Source organism: Podarcis erhardii, assembly GCF_964252035.2.
Source record: "Podarcis erhardii genome assembly, chromosome: 16".
NCBI lineage: Eukaryota > Metazoa > Chordata > Lepidosauria > Squamata > Lacertidae > Podarcis > Podarcis erhardii.
The window spans coordinates 19,841,920-19,862,736 of NC_138514.1; the positions used below are offsets into that span (position 1 = coordinate 19,841,920).

The 20,817-nt window shown below is 44.8% G+C and overlaps 1 protein-coding gene across 4 annotated transcripts in view; it reads left to right on the forward strand.

The window, feature by feature from the left end:
• GRIK4 (glutamate ionotropic receptor kainate type subunit 4) overlaps positions 1-20,817 on the forward strand; it is a 470,359-nt gene that overhangs the window by 372,953 nt on the left and 76,589 nt on the right. For all 4 annotated transcript variants that reach the window (XM_081843083.1, XM_081843085.1, XM_081843086.1 and 1 more), the window contains exons 9-10: positions 5,899-6,051; positions 9,367-9,471. In XM_081843083.1, coding sequence (XP_081699209.1) covers positions 5,899-6,051; positions 9,367-9,471 — 258 coding nt within the window. The remainder of the gene's footprint in view (positions 1-5,898; positions 6,052-9,366; positions 9,472-20,817) is intronic.

A 20,817-nucleotide genomic window follows, 5' to 3' on the forward strand; every position in this document is an offset into this window, starting at 1 on the left:
GAGAAAGGAGCATCGTTAGTGCAGGCCATTAACAAGATATCTTGTTGGGGAGAAACTAGAGATACAAGGGTAGAGGGGAGATAATAAAAAAGTATCAGAGAGCAAAGTCTTAAATATAGGTGGTTTCATGTGTTTATGTTTAAAAATTAGGAGCCAAGGGCTTGGAAGGTGTCTTCCTTTATTAACACTAAATCCTGGAAGATGGGGCATGCTTTTTATTGCTAAGTAGCCGGGTAAAATATTGCCATCACAGTTTTTCTTATAGCTCTGTAAGTAGAAAGCAGAGAAGCTTTTAAAAAAATGAAACCTGAAAGTGCAGGAAAGAGATACGTAGTTTTCCTGGGATTGGGTGGGATGGCTCCTGCAGGCCCTTCCTTCCATAATTTACAACCCTGAATTAGTGTTGTGCCTTGGAATATGTTTCCCCATTACATTATTTCCCCTCTTCCTGCAACCTGTAGTGCAGAGTGCCTCTAAGCATGTGCAAAGTACATTTCTTTTTACCCATAGTACTTCTTACTTATATGAAGGCACCAAAGAACATTCCTTAAGCAATAGAAGTCTTCCCCATAGCAAAGATTAAGAGCTTCAGGAGGGATCTGGAAGGTGCATGCCTCCTGCAGAAGCTCAAAGGAAGGCACTGTCCATTTTGGGAATTAATTACATCCAGAGTTGTTTGTGCAGAATAGCTAGAGGAGAGAAATGACACAAGCAGTAGGTATTCTCAGATATAATTTTGCTCACATGCCAGAGAAGGTGAGGTGACGCAAGGGATTTCTGAAGTGAAGACACCTCGCCGAACCCCCACAATGGTAATTGAGGAGAGACGCTCTGAGGAGAGAGGTTAGTTAGGAGAAACCGAGCTTTGATAATAATAAGGAACCGACAACAATGAGAAAATGCAGGAAGTGATGATAATTAAAGGTGAAATCTTAGTCATAGCAGTGAGGAGGAGAGAGAAAATGACCAGTTAATAACTTGATGAAAAATGAAACGAAACCAATGGGAATGGGGTTGGGGGAAAAAAAATAAGTACCACCTGAGTCTAGAGGAATAAATAGAAGTGATTAGAAGCAAATGAGTCTAAGTTGGGCTGTCAACACCGATTGGATACTCCTTTGCCAAAGCAGTATTGTCAGATATGAAAGTCCTGCATGCAGGAAGGGACCTAGAGAGTTTAGCGAGACCAGGATTAGGAATAGAGGAGCTCTGGTCAACTAACCTTTACTCAGAGTAGGCCAGGGGTCAGCAACCTAAGGCCCATGTGCCACAAGCGGCACATGGGTGTCGTTTAACCGGCCCACGAGCCGCCTGCTTGGCAAGTCCCCACACGCTACACTAAACCAGTGTGGTGCAGGGACTCACTTCCGCAGCACCGGAAATTGCGTATGCACAGACACAGACGCCGGAAATCACGGGCACTCGATCCGGCCCACAGAGGGATTTCCGCTGGAGTGAACCGGCCCAGACGAGGTAAATCTTGCCGACCCCTGGAGTAGGCCCATGGAAATTAATGGGCCTAAGGTACTTGTGCTCATTGATTTCAGTGGGTCTACTCTGGGTAAAAGTTTGTTGAATATAGAGAGACTGCTTTATACAACAGTTGTCCATCTAGCTCAGTATTGTCTACACTGACTGGTAGCAGACGATCCCCAGGGCTTCAAACAAGGATCTTTTCCAGCCCTACCTGGAGATACCAGAGATGTTCTACATAGGCTCTTCTGCATGCAAAAGAAGCAGCTGGTCTGCCACTGAGGTAAACCCCCCCAATCCGTAGTATAAGATCCTTGTGGAGGGAATGGTCATAGGATTATTGGCTAATCACAACCCAAACACTAGGCAATCACTTGGTTTATTTCAAGGGCAATCTGAATCTGTAATGTCAGTAGCCCCTGGGAAGGCTACATTTATGCAGGGGGCTGCTGTAACTAACCTCATGCCAGTGCAGAGCATCATAGCCTGAATCAGGCTGGTGTCCCTTCTAGTCCAGCACCCTCTTCTCATAGTGTCCACCCAGATGTCCCAAGCAGGTCCTGAGCACAAGACCACTCTGTCTCCCCGGTGGTTTCCCACAGCCAGTAGGCAGAAGCAGTACATTTCCGAGCACAATTCAAAGTGTTGGTGCTGACCTTTATAGCCCTAAATGGCCTCGGTCCTGTATACCCGAAGGAGCGTCTCCACCCCCCATCGTTCTGCCCAGACACTGAAGTCCAATGCCGAGGGTCTTCTGGCAGTCCCCTTGCTGCAAGAAGTGAGGTTACAGGGAACCAGGCGGAGGGCCTTCTCAGTAGTGGCTCCCGCCCTGTGGACCGCCCTCCCATCAGATGTCAAGGCAATAAACAACTATTTTACGTTTAAAAGACACCTGAAGGCAGCCCTGTTTAAGGAAGTTTTAAAATGTCTGACGCTGTATTGTTTTTGATATTTGGTTGTAAGCCGGCCAGAGTGGCTGGGGAGACCCAGTCAGATGGGCGGGGTATAAATAAATATATTATGATGATGATGATGATGATTATATTACTGCCTCTGACGATCAAAGCAGAACATAGCCATTGTGACTAGTAGCCATTTATAGACTTATCCTCTAGGATAAGTGGGTAAGTAGGATAAGTAGGACAGTGTGGGTGGCGCTGTGGTCTAAACCAGTGTTTCCCAACCTTGGGCCTCCAGCTGTTTTTGAACTACAATTCCCATCATCCCTGACCACTGGTCTTGTTAGCTAGGGATGATGGGAGTTGTAGTCCAAAAACAGCTAGAGGCCCAAGGTTGGGAAACACTGGTCTAAACCACTGAGCCTCTTGGACTTTCCGATCAGAAGGTTGGCGGTTTGAATCCCCGCGACAGGGTGAGCTCCCATTGCTCTGTCCCAGCTCCTGCCAACCTAGCAGTTTGAAAGCACACCAGTGCAAGTAGATAAATAGGTATGGTTGCGGCGGGAAGGTCAATGACCTTTCCGTGTACTCTGGGTTCCATCACGGTGTCCCGTTGCTCCAGAAGCAGTTTAGCCATGCTGGCCACATGACCCGGAAAGCTGTCTGCGGAGAAACGCCTTCTCCCTCGGCCTTAAAGTGAGATGAGCATCACAACTCCATAGTCGCCTTTGACAGGACTTAACCGTCCAGGGGTCCTTTACCTTTACCTTACCTCTAGGTACAGTACAGGGAGAAGGCCTCTTTCTCTCAATTTCCTACTCTTTACACTACCACCAAAGCATTGAATCAGAAAGTAAAGTGGTGGGAGGCTGGGGGATCAGTGGGTGTCCCAAAGAGGACAGCATAGCCAGGAGGGAATTCTTCTCTGGCTCAGAGGAGACTTTGGATGTCACCATCCTCACTTTGAATTTGAGGTGAGCACTACACACACCAGAGAGCTGTTATTTTCCAAGTCCGGAAATATGAGTCCCAGCCACATCGCCAGTTGGAACAGGCATTCCTATCAATCCCTCGAAAGCCCTTATCTTAGATGGCTAAATATAAGTGCTAAAGGTTGCATGGGCAGAAGTTAATACCACTGTAACTGTTGAAATCCTGGGATAAGTGCAGAAATAAACTGAGCCTGGGTGCATTTCTGTAGGACTCTAAATTTAATTTACAAGATGTTTTAGGAGACTTTCCCTTGGGAGTCTTACATAATGTTTTGCGATTTAAGGATTTAGTGGTGCATAACAGATATATTACTCACGAAGAGATGAATGTTAATTCATCGCACTTGATGCCTGCTTGGGTTGAAGAATTTCAAGTCCAGTATTCTGAATTAAGACTTGATAAGCCGGCTGAGAAATCAACATAGTGTGAAGAGTTATTGACAAAAAGAGCCAAAGAGAAAAGGGCAATTGTCACAACTATATAATATAATCTCTGGTTTACAGATAAAGATGCATCCCACATATAAGTTTCTCCAAGACTCGGGAAATTGCTCATGGGACAAGATTTGGGCAGAGATTCATATGTCAATTAGGCTATTTTCTCTTTAAGAGTGACTCAGTGCAGATCAGTGTACTTTGCAAAACATCACCCCCTACGGGGTTAAATAAGATCTTGAGCACATTTTTAGAGTTTGAAAATTTCATAACGAGTGGACAGATTTATTTATGATGTACAGTGGAGTTATCCTTGTGTTCAGCATTATTGACCAAAAGTTACATACTTCATAGGGACACAGAAAAAAGCTTTGTATTGAGCCAGACGATTTATTCATCTAATCAAGTACCGTCTACACTGGCTGGTAGCATCTCTTCAGGGTTTCAGACAAGGGTGATGTCAGGAATTGAATTTATGACATTTTGCATGCAAAGCCATCATTTTTTCCACCAGCCATCTCCCCCCCTCCCCCAATAGATCGTGTAGCACTAAAATCCAATGCAAATCTTTTACATTTGAATTATTTGAAAGAAAGCTTTTAAGGGGCTCTTAAAATGTGGTTGTTGCTTTCTTTTGCTTGCAGACAATGAACCTCCGGTTATTACTGTAAATTGTTTATTGTATAAATGTTCTACCTTGTTTTCTTTCTTTTTTTCAAATGACAGCTAAATTCATTCACAAAACAGATCTATTTTGTTTTATTTAAGCATTTTTATGTTGCCCAATCAGCTGTGTCCTCTGGGCAGTTCATGGATTGAAATCACTAAAATACATCAGCAGTACTAAAAAAAACCCCATCAAATATATAAAAGCAACGCCAGTGCAAAAATTAACAAAGAGCAGCATAAACCCATTCGACAGTATCAAATCAGTAAACGGCAAAAAAAAAAATCAGCACAGGGACGACAAAATAGTTCTAAGAACTAAAAGCATGGAATTTAAAAAGCCTGGAGGGGAAGAGAAAAATCAATTTAGAACAGTAAAATCAAATTACAGATAATAACAGCAACAAAGGAATGGCATTTGGCAGCAGGAATAACGAATCACCCAGTTAAAAACAATACAGCAGCAGTATGGGTATCAAACTGCAACTCATCCCATGACAATGGCCTCCCACTATCCCCCTAGAGAACTTGGCATGTTTGAACCAGGTGGCTTTCCCCATGGCATTCCACAAGATTGGCGCCACAACTTAAAAGACCCTGCTTCTCAAGGGCACCTGCTGGATGTTACTCAGGGAAGGAATCCAAGGCCAAGGCCTCGGATAATGAAGAATATGCTGGGGGAAGAAAAGCCCCAGCAAATATAAATGGTTTGTTAAAGTTCAGGATATCTCTGATGTGGCTAAGCAGACAAATAAAATGCACTAAAGAAATTACTTAGGTATGTCTATAGAGGAAACTAGCTGTCAGATTATCTGCATTTTTTTCTTCATTGGGTTGGAATGGTGTCAATTTTCTTGCTGTTGCTTCTGGCTTTTTATTTTTAATTTAAAAGAAAAGAAAAGAAAAGAAACAGGATTCACGGCTGCCAGAGGGAGGAATTCGATGCCCACCTCAGCACTCTGCCCTTCCCCAAAAGTAGCAGAGTCAGAATAAATAATGCAAAATAATAAAAATAGCCAAATAAATACACCCCTGTTTCCCTCCTTCTGAATTGTTAAAAAAGGCACCTGTGTGGTGCTGCTGCTGCATCAATTTACATTTCCTAAAACCCAGACAGTTGGCTCAGTTTAAAATGCTCTTTGGTTGGTTGATAGATCTAGTTATTTTTCTATTCCACCCTACTTTATGAATAACACATTACATTGGGTGACCAGGGCAATTTTGCTAGTAATGAGATTTTGAATCCTATATATTTATTTTTTGCTTGGCTTTTTAGAATAAGGGGCGTTTTTAATTTAAAAAATAATAATAAAGTAATTTGAGCTGGACATATATTAAAAACATGATAAATGGGATGCCTTGTGCACTCTGCAATTTTCCGGCCTGGGTTACACTTCCTTTGCCTATTCCAATTCTCTTCCCGGTATCTTCAGCTGTCTTCTGCCTTGTTGTTTGATGCCGTCTACGCTGTCGTGAGCGCCGTTCAGGAGCTGAACCGGAGCCAGGAGATCGGCGTCAAGCCCCTGTCCTGTGGATCTGCCCAAATCTGGCAACATGGCACCAGCTTGATGAACTATCTGAGAATGGTGAGGAAGGATTGAACATAAATGGTTTGGATGGAAGAGGGAGAGAAGTGTTGCCAGGGGTTTAATGCTGAGCAAGACGGTGGTGGGGATATTGATTTAAAAATATTTGATGGTTTGGGGTTGGTCGTTTTTTTTAAAAAAAAAAAGTTTAGTATTTTTACAAAAGCACCTCAAGGCAATGTACAACAAATAACACATGCATGAAAACTGGCAAAAAACAACACAGAAACTCTGAAACTTATTCACATGTTTGAAAGCAGAGTTACAATACAATACAAATACCTGTATTGGTATTTCAAGTTAAGACATTTCAAGTCAGTGAAATGTTGTTGTTGTTTAGTCGTGTCCGACTCTTTGTGACCCCATGGACCAGAGCACGCCAGGCACTCCTGTCTTCCACTGCCTCCCGCAGTTTGGTCAAACTCATGCTGGTAGCTTCGAGAACACTGTCCAACCATCTCGTCCTCTGCCGTCCCCTTCTCCTTGTGCCCTCCATCTTTCCCAGCATCAGGGTCTTTTCCAGGGAGTCTTCTCTTCTCATGAGGTGGCCAAAATATTGGAGCCTCAGCTTCACAATCTGTCCTTCCAGTGAGCACTCAGGGCTGATTTACTTAAGAATGGAGAGGTTTGATCTTCTTGCAGTCCATGGAACTCTCAAGAGTCTCCTCCAGCACCATAATTCAAAAGCATCAATTCTTCAGTGATGAGCTTTCTTTATGGTCCAGCTCTCACTTCCAAACATGTGAAACTTATTCACATGTTTGAAAGCAGAGTTACAATACAATACAAATACCTGTATTGGCATTTCAAGTTAAGACATTTCAAGTCAGTGAAACAGATAGATTTAAAAGGGACAGGAGTGAGGCTGTTGAGGGTCACAAGGCATTCAATTGTTCTGCTTCACCCTGTCTATTCCCCAAGAGGGATGAGTCATTAAGAACCCTTTCAGATAGGATGGAGATTAAAAAGGAAGCCATTGAGGCAGTAATGTCCTTGTCCCTGTCCACTAGGAGGAACCTCATTTGGCTTTCTCTCGGAGCCGTGGGTCGCAGGTCTGGCATTTTGATCAGCATCTGTTTGTGGAGTCTGCTGTGCAAAGGGCAGTCCAAGAGAATATGGTCCAGTGAGTCTGGTACTCCCTGATTACAGGCACACAGGTGGGCTTGATAAGGAATTTGCGAGTATCTACCTATGGTCACGGGTGGCACTGTGGGTGAAACCACAGAGCCTAGGACTTGCCCATCAGAAGGTTGGTGGTTCGAATCCGCATGACGGGGTGAGCTCCCCTTGCTCGGTCTCTGCTCCTGCCAACCTAGCAGTTCAAAAGCACCTCAAAGTGCAAGTAGATAAATAGGTACCACTCTGGCAGGAAGGTAAACAGCGTTTCCGTGCGCTGCTCTGGTTTGCCAGAAGCAGCTTAGTCATGCTGGCCACATGACCTGGAAGCTGTACGCTGGCTCCCTCGGCCAATAAAGCGAGATGAGCACCACAACCCCAGAGTCGGCCACGACTGGACCTAATGGTCAGGGGTCCCTTTACCTTTACCAGTGGTCACTGCTGATGGGGAAGGCATTTAGTCTTGCGAGCATAAAAGCTCTTTGTTGGGAAGGAAGTAGTAGGTCTTTTAGGTAATTGGTGTAACATCTGTTTGAAGTAGTTATGCCTAGGGCCTCTGGAGAACAGGATCTCGCAGTGTGAGGAGACTAACGCTGTTTTTCGTTACAGATAGGTAGCCGTGTTGGTCTGCCATAGTCAAAACAAAACAAATTCCTTCCAGTAGCACCTTAAAGACCAACTAAGTCAGTTCTTGGTATGAGCTTTCGTGTGCATGCACACTTCTTCAGAGGAGAAGTGTGCATGCACACGAAAGCTCATACCAAGAACTGACTTAGTTGGTCTTTAAGGTGCTACTGGAAGGAATTTGCTGTTTTTCGTGTTCATAAAGCCACTGCTTGATAGTTTGGAGTATGTAGCTTTCATCACATACTTCAAGTCTCTCCAGAGCAATACCCAAACTACGTATTTTGTCCTGAATTGCTCTAAAGTCCCACTCACTGAAGGAGGCCATAGATTAAAAGCCAAAGAGCTGGAGGAAAAGAAATGTTTTATCCTGGTGCCTAAAGATAAGCAATGATGGTGTCAAGTGTGCCTCCCTGAGGAGAGCATTCCACAAGTAGGGAGCCACCACTTAAAAGGCTCCTTTCTGAGGTCCCAAAGGGAGCAGGAAAACCAGGATATGTTCAGCTTGATAGAGTACCAGTTACATAGGCCTTATTCTGTGATGATTACCTTTTATTAAATCAATTTCTGTTGGCAAAGCAGGTCCTGTGCCAGCTTCCTGGGTCTCGGATGAGTTTTATTTTATTTTATTATTTGTTTGTTTGTTGCATTTTCATGCCACCCTTTACTCCAAAGAGTTCAAGGTGGCATCCATGGTTCTCCTCCTCCTCCTCCTCATTTAATCCCCACAACAGCCCTGTGAGGTAGGCTAAGCTGAGAGGCAGTAACTGGCCGAAGGTCACACCCTGTGAGCTTCATAGGTGAGTAGGGATTTGAACCCTGATCTCCTGGGTCCCAATCTTACACTCTAACCACTACACTACACTGGCAGTAATGGTTTCATCTGTCTACATACCTAAGGGCGGTCAGTGATAACAGACAAGTCACTTGCCCTGTGCCATCACAAGTTCACCCTGGAGTTTTGCATTCTACTGTGGGGAAACCGGCCCTGAATGTGGAAGCTGCAGAAATGCCACCTAATTTTCCAAGGTGGGAAAACTGAAAAGGGTTGTTGTCAGTGTCATAGTGCACAGGCAGCAATTAGCAGCATGTGGTTTGCTGTGTTTACCATCCCTTAACATGACAGTACTTTGTGTATTTGTGTTAACAATGCATGGTAAGGGTTTCTTTGCCCTAAATCCCAAGCAACACCGTGGAATGAGACACAATTAAGCTCCCCGCCTTCAGCAGCGCAACTTCCAGCTCTAATCACAGGAGGAAGGGTGTGGTGAGAAAAGAGAATTTAGCAGTTCAGGTGGAGTGGAAGACCTCTTGGGATCAGATGCTTGTCCTCGCCAAAAGCTCCCAGCCTTTCTCCCTAACACAATGGCTTTTCCTGTGCAGGAATGTGAGAGAGCATTCTACCATGCAACCCCAAACTTGCCTTATGAATGGCTGCAGTTCCAAGATGTTAGATGAAACATATTTGTTTTCCTTCTGGCTTTAAATGAGAGGGTGGATGTTCCAGAGCAGTGTGCTTGGGGCTAAAAAGAAATCTTCCATATTTGGCGCTGCAACTCACCCTCTCTTGGACAGGTAGAATTGGAAGGTCTCACCGGCCACATAGAATTCAACAGCAAAGGTCAACGATCAAACTATGCCCTGAAGATCCTGCAGTATACCAGGAATGGCTTCAGACAGGTAAGGAAATGTCTACTCCAATTAGCACTTTGGTTCAGGTTGGTTTGTCCTTCAAAGTCCTAATGTTCTTTCTGTCATGTCGCCCATGAATATGGGATTATTCTCTGCTCTTTTGTTTTAGGTTAGTCACACCTGTCCCTTAAAGAAAGCTAAATATGTACAGAGATGGTTGTGAACCCATTGCTGGCAAGGTGTTCTAAGGATGGGAGGGGATATGAGGGCCTTTTCTATAGCATCATCCAACTATGGAATGTCCTCCCAGGAACTATCCACCTGGCTTTTTGCAGAGCTGTTTAAGACTCACTTACTCCAACAAGAATTATTTGCACCTGAGCAGATGATAATTTGCCCCAATGCTCTTGATAGGGTTGTTTGTGCTGTTTTACAATGTTGCCTTTTATTATTACTTCACTGCAACTTATGGACCAATTTGAAACAATGAGAAAACTGGGAGATTAAGGCCGCAGTCCTATACTAATATATGCAGGAGCAAATCCCATTGATTCTAATGGGGTTTATTTCCAAGATAACTTGTTTAGGATTGCAATGTAAAATGCATTTGCAATAAACAGATAAACAAAGGACTTGATATGTTTGTGGAAGTAGTTAAGTTTTGTGCGAGGTAAAAAAAAAAACATGGGGGGAAAGGGTGTCTTGGTGGGGAGTGGAGACTAGGCGGATATATGCACAACCAAATTAAAAAGTAAAAAGACTATTAAAAGTGGCTATGGAATGAGTTCATCACTTTTGAATTATGTACTTCTCAACACACTTGGCCACTATGACTGCATTCATATGGCAGTTTATTCCACTTTCATGATCCTTCCCTAGCTGTTAAGTTCTGCATTATATCTGAGCTTTCACATGACATAAAAGCAACTTCTGGGATCGTAGTGGAATATAATGAAAGCTTAGTGCTCATTTCCATGTTATATGCTTCCAGGAAAAAAACAAAAACATGTTTGCAATTAGCAGTGTGATGAGCACTAAACTTGTGCTATATTCCACCATAGTGGCTTTAACATCATGTGCCATCTCAAATATAATGTGGAAATTAACAGGGGAACATCATGATAGAAATAGCCCTGCGAATGCAGGCGTATATTGTCTAGAGGAACAATAGACTTTACTGCTTATCTGAACATGAGATGAGTCTTTATAAAGATCAGATCACATGAATCCTCAGCAAGATCCTATCTTAGATTTGTGATAGATTTTGCCACTATCACAGAGTAATTTTTGGAATTGTAGCAGTTCCAATGCTTAATCTTTGGGAGCACAGCAGTGCTGTCCAGATGGGCACATAGGAACATTCCTAGAGCAGGGGCGTCTCCTTCGTCAGCGGGGTTAAGTTTGGCCATTTTTAGGAAACTCAGAGTCAGAAAGCAAAGGCAAGATTTTCTCAGTTCGTCTGCCTGTCTGTCTCTTGTCTTTTGCTTGGAGTAAAACCTGATAGCCTAGGAAAAGCTCCCGGTGGTGGTAACTTAAGCAGTGTGTGTGTGTGTGTGTGTGTGTGTGTGTGTGTGTGTGTGTGTGTGGAATTAGCAGCATATGACTGCCTGCAGTGCTGATCCATCTTTGTTTCCTTTTCTTCAAGAAGCTCTTTATCCTTCCAGCTTAACAAGCGCTGCTTTTCAGAGAGTGGCTTTTGGGAGGGAATTACAGAATTTGCTCCATTGCGCAAAGTTATCGGCAGCTTCCGTGATCTTTTAAGCAGAATGTAGGCAAAGTGGCTTGTTCTAGGGAAAACTCTCTTTACTCGCTTCTACCCCAACCTAGGATTGTGCAGCTTAAGATTCCCCCTCTAAGAAATCTCCATACCTGTCAGCTTGCCATAAATTGCAACTTATTCACGATCTTCTGTGTTCTCGGGTCCAGGCTCAGTGCAGCCACAGGTGGTGGGGCCAAGGCATGATAAAGTTGCAATAAGCACAGGACAGCCAACTGGGATTTAAACAGGCCATGACAGGGCGCAATAAGTACTGGGGCCATTCCAGGGTGGGCACAACTCTTGTAGGCAGAGGAGCACCAATAGCCCATGGTCTTTATCTGGGCTGGAGGAAGACACCACCCAGAAGCCATGGTGGCTGCTCCAATGTGGAAAGAGTGGGTGGCATCCACGGGCAGTGGCGTAGCGTGGGGGGTGCAGGGGGGCCGGCCGCACCGGGCGCAACATCTGGGGGTTAGGGTTAGGGGTAGGGTTAGGGGGCGCAAATCCACGGGTTAGGGGGCGCAAATTACTTGCCTTGCCCCGGGTGCTGACAACCCACGCCACGGGTCATGGCCACAGAAACAGAGGACCTTTCTCAGAACTGCTGTGAACTGCCACCTTGATAAGCAGGCTCTTTTGGCATGCATGAAGTGAGGGCCAGGGTGTTAGAATTCCTGCTCCATGACTGCAGTCATGGGATTGTTGTCTGTCACATGGCGGTATATGTTTTGACTCCATAGAGTGGGAAGTTATGGAGACAGGATGTTTGTGTTACTGTGTTCTGTGAAGTGGAACTATTGTCTTTTGTTCTTTTTCTATATGCTGTCTGATGATAGAGAGAGGGGGAGCCATGTTGCAGTGCTCTGTGTGTCTTTATATGTAAATAAAGTAGATTAGCCAAAATGCTGAGTTGCTGAGGTCTGTCACGCGAACTACGCAGACTCAGCGGATCCCTAAGTGTGTCAATGTCTGTTGGCATCGGTCGCTGTGATGTTCAGGCTGAAGAAAGCTTATGAAGCTCCCAAACGATCTACCAGGAGGGAGCAAACATGCCAGTCAGGCATGTGTCTCTGCCAGGGTCCTACTCAAGTGTAGGATGAGCTCCTGACACAGGGCCTGTGGACCTACAGGCCAGAAACTTCCTAATGTCAATCACCGGGCAAGCCCAGAATGAGGAGAGGCTTGCAAACACAGCACCACCTCTATACCATACAAGTCGGTTTTGGAAAACTGAACCCGCATCCTAGGTGAAGGGTAGGAACAGGATAGAACAGAGTTAATGGATAACATTCCATATCACATCGTTAGGAAGAACTTTCTGGTGCTAAGAGCTGTTTGACAGTGGAATGGGCTACCTTGGAAGGTGGTAGAGTCTCCTTCACTTTTCAAACAGAGGTTGGATGACCACATGTCAGAGAGTCTTTAGCTAGGACTCCTGCATTGCAGGGGGTTGGACTAGATGACCCTTGTGGTCCCTTCCAACTCTATAGTTCTATAATTCCGTGAAGCCTTAAAAGTGCTTTCTTTCAGAAATCTCTTTGCAACTTTGTCAGACAACTCAAGAGTCAAAATCTGTTGTTTTCATAGTTCCTTGCTGCCCATCTTGGACAAACCTGATTCACAGCCTCCTCCTGCTGTAGCTGTGAGTTGGTGTTCCAAGTGGAAAAAGTTGCCTTTTGCCTTGACAGTCCATTAACTAGCATCCTTTTTAGTAGCCAAGCCACACCAATGCTAAAGGGAGGTTTTCGACAAGGGGGCAGCATGGTTCATAAGAATGCCTTTCAGCCACTTTCTGTTGGCTGCCTTCCCATCTGTTTGGCTTTCCTTCCTTGGCAGCATCTCAGTGCAGCCTATCATTCTCTGTTCAAATGGTAGCCCGGATGCCTTTAGAGCCTATCAAATTATTAATAACAACCTTATAATGCTTTACATATTCAAAGTGCTGAGCAAACACGAGCTCTCTGCCATGCAGTTATGTGTTACTGTGAGTTAAATAATGCAGTTAGCTGATAAATAATAGAGGAGCGAGAATAGTGAGGCAAGAAGGAAGGAGGTACTGAGGCAGGGAACAACATTTGCGGCTGAGTTTTTCTAAAATAACACGGAGAAGTCACACAGCACAAACCCAGTGCCTTCATCTTACTTTAGTCTCCTTCTGCCATGTTAGGATCATCCAAGGGAATCTATTTTGCATGTGCCACACCCCCAAACCATGGCAGGTGGCTCTAAAAACCCAGAGCCTTCATGGTGATGGTACTCCAGTTGTGGACCTCCTTGCCCAAGAAGGTGTGTATGATATGTTCCCTGCTGACCTTCATGGTGTAGATGGATTTTAAAGAAAGGGTTATTAGTTGGAGTCTTTATCATTTCTTCCTTAACAGAATAAATGGGTCCAAGAAAGAAATGATAAAGACTCCAACTAATAACCCTTTCTTTGAAACCCATCTACATCATGAAAGTCTGTAAATCTGTAAATGACTATTAAGACAGTCTTACTATGGAGCAGAGGGACGCGGGTGGTGCTGTGGGTTAAACCACAGAGCCTAGGACTTGCCGATCAGAAGGTCGGCAGTTCAAATCCCTGCGACGGGGTGAGCTCCCATTGCTTGGTCCCTTCTCCTGCCAACCTAGCAGTTCAAAAGCACGTCAAAGTGCAAGTAGATAAATAGGTACCACTGCGGTGGGAAGGTAAACGGCTTTTCCGTGCGCTGCTCTGGTTCGCCAGAAACGGCTTAGTTATGCTGGCCACATGACCCGGAAGCTGTACGCCGGCTCCCTCGGCCAATAAAGTGAGATGAGTGCCGCAACCCCAGGGTCGGCCACGACTGGACCTAATGGTCAGGGGTCCCTTTACCTTTACCTTAACTATGGAGCAGAACATAAAGTGAACAAATATACATGGCAGCGCTATTCTCAGCACATCAACTTAAATGTGGAGTAGATGGGAGAGCTATCCATGGTGCTGAAAGCTGCTGCCTGGTGACTTGAAGCTGTCTCTTGACAGCTTTGCTGCATGTGCTATTGGGTTGGGAGGGATTAGGCAAACGTCACCTAGTTGCTTATTTGCACAAACATATGGGTGGCTGCAGACAAGTCTGCACATAGTGCACTCCCTCCAGGCCATGACTAGCCAATTGTGTGCATCTGCTGTGTCATGTTTTGGGTTTGGCTTTAAGCACACATTAAGGACACAGGAAGGACCCCACTGAACAAAGCTATAAATAGTATTAATGATTGATTGATTGATTGATTGATTGATTGATTGAATTTATATTCCACCCTTCCTCCTCAAGGAGCCCAGGGCAGCAAATTGAAATAAAATTTAAAAACAAAAGCAAAGAAAAACATTCCAGGACAGATTTTTTAAAAATCTAAAAACAATTTACAATTGAAAACGTTTCAAAGCAGTTGCAGATGAAAACATTCTAAAAGCAATTACAATCTAAAATATACTACCATCCATGGATCTTCAGCCACCAAACACCGGGGTAAACAGGGATGTTTGAAAATTCCTCCTGAAAGTTAATAATGATGGGGACAGCCATTCTGCAACTGGGGAGTCACCCCTGAAAAGGCCTTGTCACGGATCAGTGCCAACCAGGCAACACCACCAGTTTAGACCAACATCCTTTTCCCCACAGGATTAAAACAATTCAGGGAGACATATTGGACTAGCAAATGAACCTGTGGCAGAGCTAGAGAATTGGAACCATGTCCAAACCAACACCCTATGATCTGGTTCAGAACACCTTTCCAAAAATCTGCTGGGGGTGTGAGTGTCAAATGGTTTAATGGTTTCCAACCAAGAACCTCCTACTACTCATTGAAAACCTGCATATCAGGGACAAGGCTCCAACCTACACTTTTAATTAACTTACTGTTTCTTCTGTATTTGGAGAAAACACACACAAAACAGACTAGCATTGAAACATGCAGTCTGTTAATTACTTTTATTTTATGTTATTATTTGTATACCACCCTATACTCACAGGTCTCAGGGCGGTTCACAATATAAAATCACAATATGAAAACACAAAATACATAATCAAAATAAAAACAAAAACAACCCAATAATGCCCCCAAACGCATTTTAAAAGGGCACTGGATGTGAAAAAGCCATATAATACAAACCAGCAAGTTCAGATGTAAACAGTACTTAAAATGTGTTTTAAAAAGTAAGGAACAGTGAGCTGAAGGGTTTTGGCAAAGCCAGACTGGAGGATGTGACAACCCACTATAAAAATTATGTCCACTGGAGGCTTCAATTGTGTTTGCGGTGCTTCAGTACTATGCAGAAAAGCACCTGTAAATTCTGTAGGAGTTAAAGAGCCTCTCTTCCCCACCCTTGAGTCAAAACTTCACAGCAATCTTAATTTATGGACCACAGCACTGCTGATTATCTCTCCTTTTTCTCCTTTGGAGTGAGCCCTGGGAAAAATTTCAATGTTGTTATTATTTTAAAGTAGATGTAATTAGGAACTATTTGGCTAAACCCATTCCAGCCTGCCACAAGAGAAACTGGTGTCTGCTTCCCAGCAGCCGAATTAGTTGGCTGCTGTGGTTCAAAACACCACTTCTGCCTTCTCCAGAGGTTCTGCCCCCAACGGGTTATCTCTCTGGCTCTCCCTAAGTTGCCTGGGTTTCCTGCTCATCAGCTTTGATAGAAAATTCAGTGAACCTTGAAGCTGATGCAGATTTCAGCCAGCAAGCAAATTAGCAGTGCTTAAGGCTTTTCATCATCCTCCACTGTGCTATTGGCCAAAGGAGCCCACACCATTAAGTGATTTAATATTTAATATATTAACATAGTAAGTCCCAGCACAATTTTTATTTAGTCCAAACTAGTTGAGCATATTTAGGAGTAAATTGTCCAGCCACATGAGATAGGCCCTCTGTTTGCAGCAAGGTGCATCTGGGAATTGAACAGGGCCAAGTTTGTAAGTTCCTTTTCTGAACCCTGGTGCTGGAAATGTATATGTCGGTGGATTGAGGCTTGCTGCCATCTTTCTGCAGCCACATAAATATTACTATTTTTGCACATGACTCTAATCCCTTCTCTTTGGACCGACAATAAGGCACTTGCCTGGTTGCCTTGCTGTCTCTTGTGCTAAAACATCTTCTTTCTTCCCCCAGCACCATTAGCAATGACAAAGATATCCAGAAGTGAATGACAATTGCTTTTTTCCCCTTTGGGGAAGGAGAAGGAGCCATCATGATAAATGTGTCATGAGCACAAAGCAAATTTACCTTCATTTCAGGCAAAATAGCCGCCCTGTTTTGAGTCACCCCATCCATGCATATTCAAGGCTGCCAGTTCACAGCGCTGCTCCCAGGCTCGGAAGATCGAAGATGGTGCTTTGGTGTCTAGAGGGCATGGAGGACTTAGCATGTCATCTCTCCTTGGTATCAACCCTAGCTGGGAGAAGTGGGCGCATGGAGCCCTTCTTGCTATCAAATCATCAGACAGGATGGTGTGTGGAGGGCTGTGCTGTGAGGCAGCTGGGAGCTTTGATGGGGGAAAAGAGCTGTCATCAGAACCTTACAGGGCTCTACTTACCAAAGGCTATGGATGGCTTATGTGCTTTCTTCCCCAGCTACCTGCCTGACAAAAACTCTGCTCAAAATTCTAGTTGCCTTGAGACTACAGAAGTGAGAGGAGTGGCATTTTGCTCTGCCAGCAGCCATAGGAACAAGGGCTGTTGGGGTGTCTTTTCAGAACACAATGAGAGTCCTTCTGGGTCAGACGAACTGTCTATCTGGTTCCTAATCTTGCTTCCCATGGTGGCTAACCAGATGCCACTGGGAAGGCAATGAACAGTGCTCCCCAGCTGCTGCTATGCAGTGACACACCACCTCTGAATGTGGAGGGTGCATAATAACTACCATTATTAGATAGGCATTGATTGCATCATTCTGTTACTATAATAATCTAGTATGTATTTTGGAAAGTTGTGCTCACTCTGCATTTGGACACTTCTGAAGATATTGTAACCAAATTTGGCATTGTGGTTCCCAAGAGCATGTTTTCATCTGTGTTTGGATATAAAGGGGCACCATTTTGAATCAAGATGGCAGGCTGAACCTGTCAAAACTTCATGGATTTTAACCCGATTTCAAAACTGCGCCGATTTTTTTGGTTCTTAGAATTCTTGAGCAACATCAATAACATAGGAGAACATTTGATGGAAAGGGCGTGCACATTTTCCAAATTCATGAAATGAATGAATTGCAATCTTAAGGTCAGCACCTAAGAAGATAACAGTTCTGCTGGATCAGACTAATCTAGTCCAGGATCCTGTTCTCTGCCTTTCAATTTGGCAGACACGGGCTTCCATGGCACAGCGGGATGCAGTGAGCTCCCCAGACCCCACTGGGGAACATTGCCAGGATTTTGCCTCATAAATCCTGTCTTTCCCCTGCCTGAACCTCCTCACTGCCCATAGAGGGCAGCAAGGAGCTACCACCATTGACTTGTGGTGTAGCTGGAAACCTGCCTCCTTATCTGTCTTCTCAGGGCCAAGATAGAGATGACAGCTAGAAATCCGTGATAGGATCTCCTGCTGTCTTTGCAAAAGTTTAGTGGCAGCTACAGGTCAGGTCCAAATCCAGCCAGCTCTGCAACATGGAGAAAGGACAGTTTAACCCTTACATGCACAACACACACTTTTCCTGATGCAAATCCTGTGAAACTGCTATTTGCCCTTTAGGGCAAAACATTCAGGTACTCATTTTGCTTTATGGAGTAAGCAGTAGCTTTAAGGGAGGGGGAGCAATTACAACTGCATGGGGGGAATTATTAACATCCCCTCTCCTTCTCCAGTGCTGTGTTCTAAGGCCTCAGCTCCAGCTTGAGAGAAGAGAGCCAGCTGCCACACAACCAGGCCTCTGGCAGGACCCACAGGAACAACCTGTGCCATGGTGGTTCTAACTGCCTGGCAACTCCCTCCAGACTGCCCGGCAGCCAGGCTGGGAGAGATACCAACCAGCAAGTGAGCTTCCCTAGAGCAGGATCCTTGCCCTATGCAGCACCAAACTCTGATCTGCTGTAACCAACAAAATTGTGGCCAGGTTTAACCTACATTTGTCTCATTGTGTTAATTGCTGCTGAACAACACACCTTTGTCATCCACGGTGCACGTTCTGATTACTGTTAAAACCTGTCGGGCCTCATTGCTCCTTTAACAGCTAACTCTCCTTAGGTATACAGAAAATTAGCCAGGCGAGATAAACATTTGTTGGAAAACAGTCGGGAACGTCAAGCGGTGTCTCCTCTTTTACAGCGTGTAAGCTTTTTTATCCCCTGCAGCTCTCTCTACCTATTGATGGAGCAGCCCCAAACTTTTCAGTAGGGGGCGGAAAAGAGCTTTTCATGTAGTGACCGTAATATGCAGCCAGCTCCATATCCCAACCATCTGAGAGAGCCAATGTGGTGTGTTCTTGTTCTCTGTTGTATCCCACTTCAGGCACAGAGGACTGTGGGAGCCAATTAGTGCCATTACCATGCCATCAAGAGAGTCATCTCCAAGTCTGTGTAAGCACAGTGTGGGGCAGAATAACCTTGACACATTGATGTACTTAGCCTTGGCACCATCACACAGGCAAGGGTCACATCCACTCCTGCGTCAGAGGCAGCGCTGAAAGTGGCCAATTAGTTTCCGCATGCCAGCAGGGAAGGAAGAAATTACCGACCTAGAGAGTTGTCAGAATTAAAGTTTATCTGATACTAAATAGCTGCTCTGGGAGGAATGGAGGATGTGCTATGGAGAGCATTGGCGATCCCTATCAAGGAGAAGAGTTGGTGGAGCATAGTGGTTAGGAGCATGGGCTCTGAGCTGGGATGCCCCCTGGGCAAATGTTCACTTAGCTGGGTGGCCAGGCTGCTCATTATTAGCCCCTCATTATATTTAAAAATGCCCAAGAAGTCTTGCAATGAACCACATTAATAACAGCAATTAGAAGAATTGCTTAAAAAGAACAGCGTGGATAAAACATCTGGATAAAACAGCAGAGAAAGAAGCCCTTGAGGCCCAAAACAAGAAGCCATCTAAAGACTCACATAGGAACACAGGGCACTGCCTTCTACTGAGTTCAGACCATTGGTCCATCTAGTTCAGTACTGGCGGCACTGTCTGGCAGCAGCTCACCAGGGTTTCAGGCAGGGAAAATTCCCAGCCCTACCTGGAGATGCAAAGTAGATGTTCTACCACTGACCTACAGCCATTCACCATGTCTGTTCATTAAACACCTAGGCAAGTATTATTATTATTATTATTATTATTATTATTATTATTATTATTATTATTATTTAAAAAAGGGGGGCGTTAAGACTTTATCTGAAAATGTTGCTCCCATGTAGCCAATACCAATCTAGTTATATCAGACCACACTTCTATTACATGCTCACTTAAACCAGTTTAAATTCCACTTAAAGTGATTATTGCATTAAACTGAAGTGGGATTTCAAGCAGCTAAAGAGCATTTGTGTCAGGAGATTTGCACCAGCCAATCCAAGCCGGTATTCAGTTGGTGCAGGACAAGTTTCTAGTTTTGAAGAGACGCCAGGACCACTTGCAGTCTATTCTTTTATTGCTCCAACGGTTGCATCCCAGGGGCAAGTCCTTTCTCCATCTGCCAGGGAATGCAAGCCCTCGCCATCCCACAAGGGGGTGATGAGGCTTTGATGAGTTAGCATACTTTCAAAGGAGTGCTAAACGACAAGTTATCAAGAGGACGGAGCAGCTCTGCTCTGAAGAAAGCTTGCGGTATTTGGGACTTTTTAGTTTAGAGAAAAAGCGAGTCGGGGTGACATGATAGACATTTATAAAATTAGGTCTTGCATGGAGAAAGTGATAAAAGAAAGTCCTTCTTCACACAGTGCATAGAGTTAAACTGTGGAACTTGCTCCCACAGCAGGCAGGGGTGGCCACCAATTTGGGTGGCTTTAAAAGAGAGTGAGGCCAATTCATGGAGGAGAAGGCTAGGGATGGCTACTAGCCATAATGGCTATCCTCTGCCTCTACACTCAGAGGCAGTAAACCTTCCAAAAGCCAGTTAGTGGAAACCACAGGAGGGGAGCGTGTTCTTGTGCTCAAATCCTGCTTGAGGGTTTCCTACAGACATAGAATCATAGAACTGGAAGGAACCACAAGGGCCATCTGGACTGTCAGGGGACTGCCATCGGAACAGGGGAGGGAGGCAGGGGAATACAGAGAGCCTCCGATGATTCTGAGGAGCAGCTCCTTGTCCAGCGGTGGGGAAAGCCACACCTCCAGTAAAGCAGAGAGGGAAGGGGCCAGCCAAGTGAGGAGAGGGCTTGAAAATGCTGCTGAGAGCCCAAGTGCCTCACCTTGCCCGGCTGGCCAGGAGACACACACACCACTTCCATCGCCCACCTTGCGCAGAGGGGTGAAACGCAAGGAGGGGAGGTGGAGGCTTGGGGTGCTGAAGTTCTTGTGTTGGGGGAGAAGCCGGAAGGGGCCACTCCCAGATTCTGCAAGTGACTAAGAAGGAGATGAACTTTGTGGTTATGCACTGTAAATAGTTTGCACCAAATAAAACCTGTAAAAGACAGGTCGGAGTCCTGGTTGGTTACTCACGAGCAACCACCATCTGCATCTGACATAGACCAACCACCT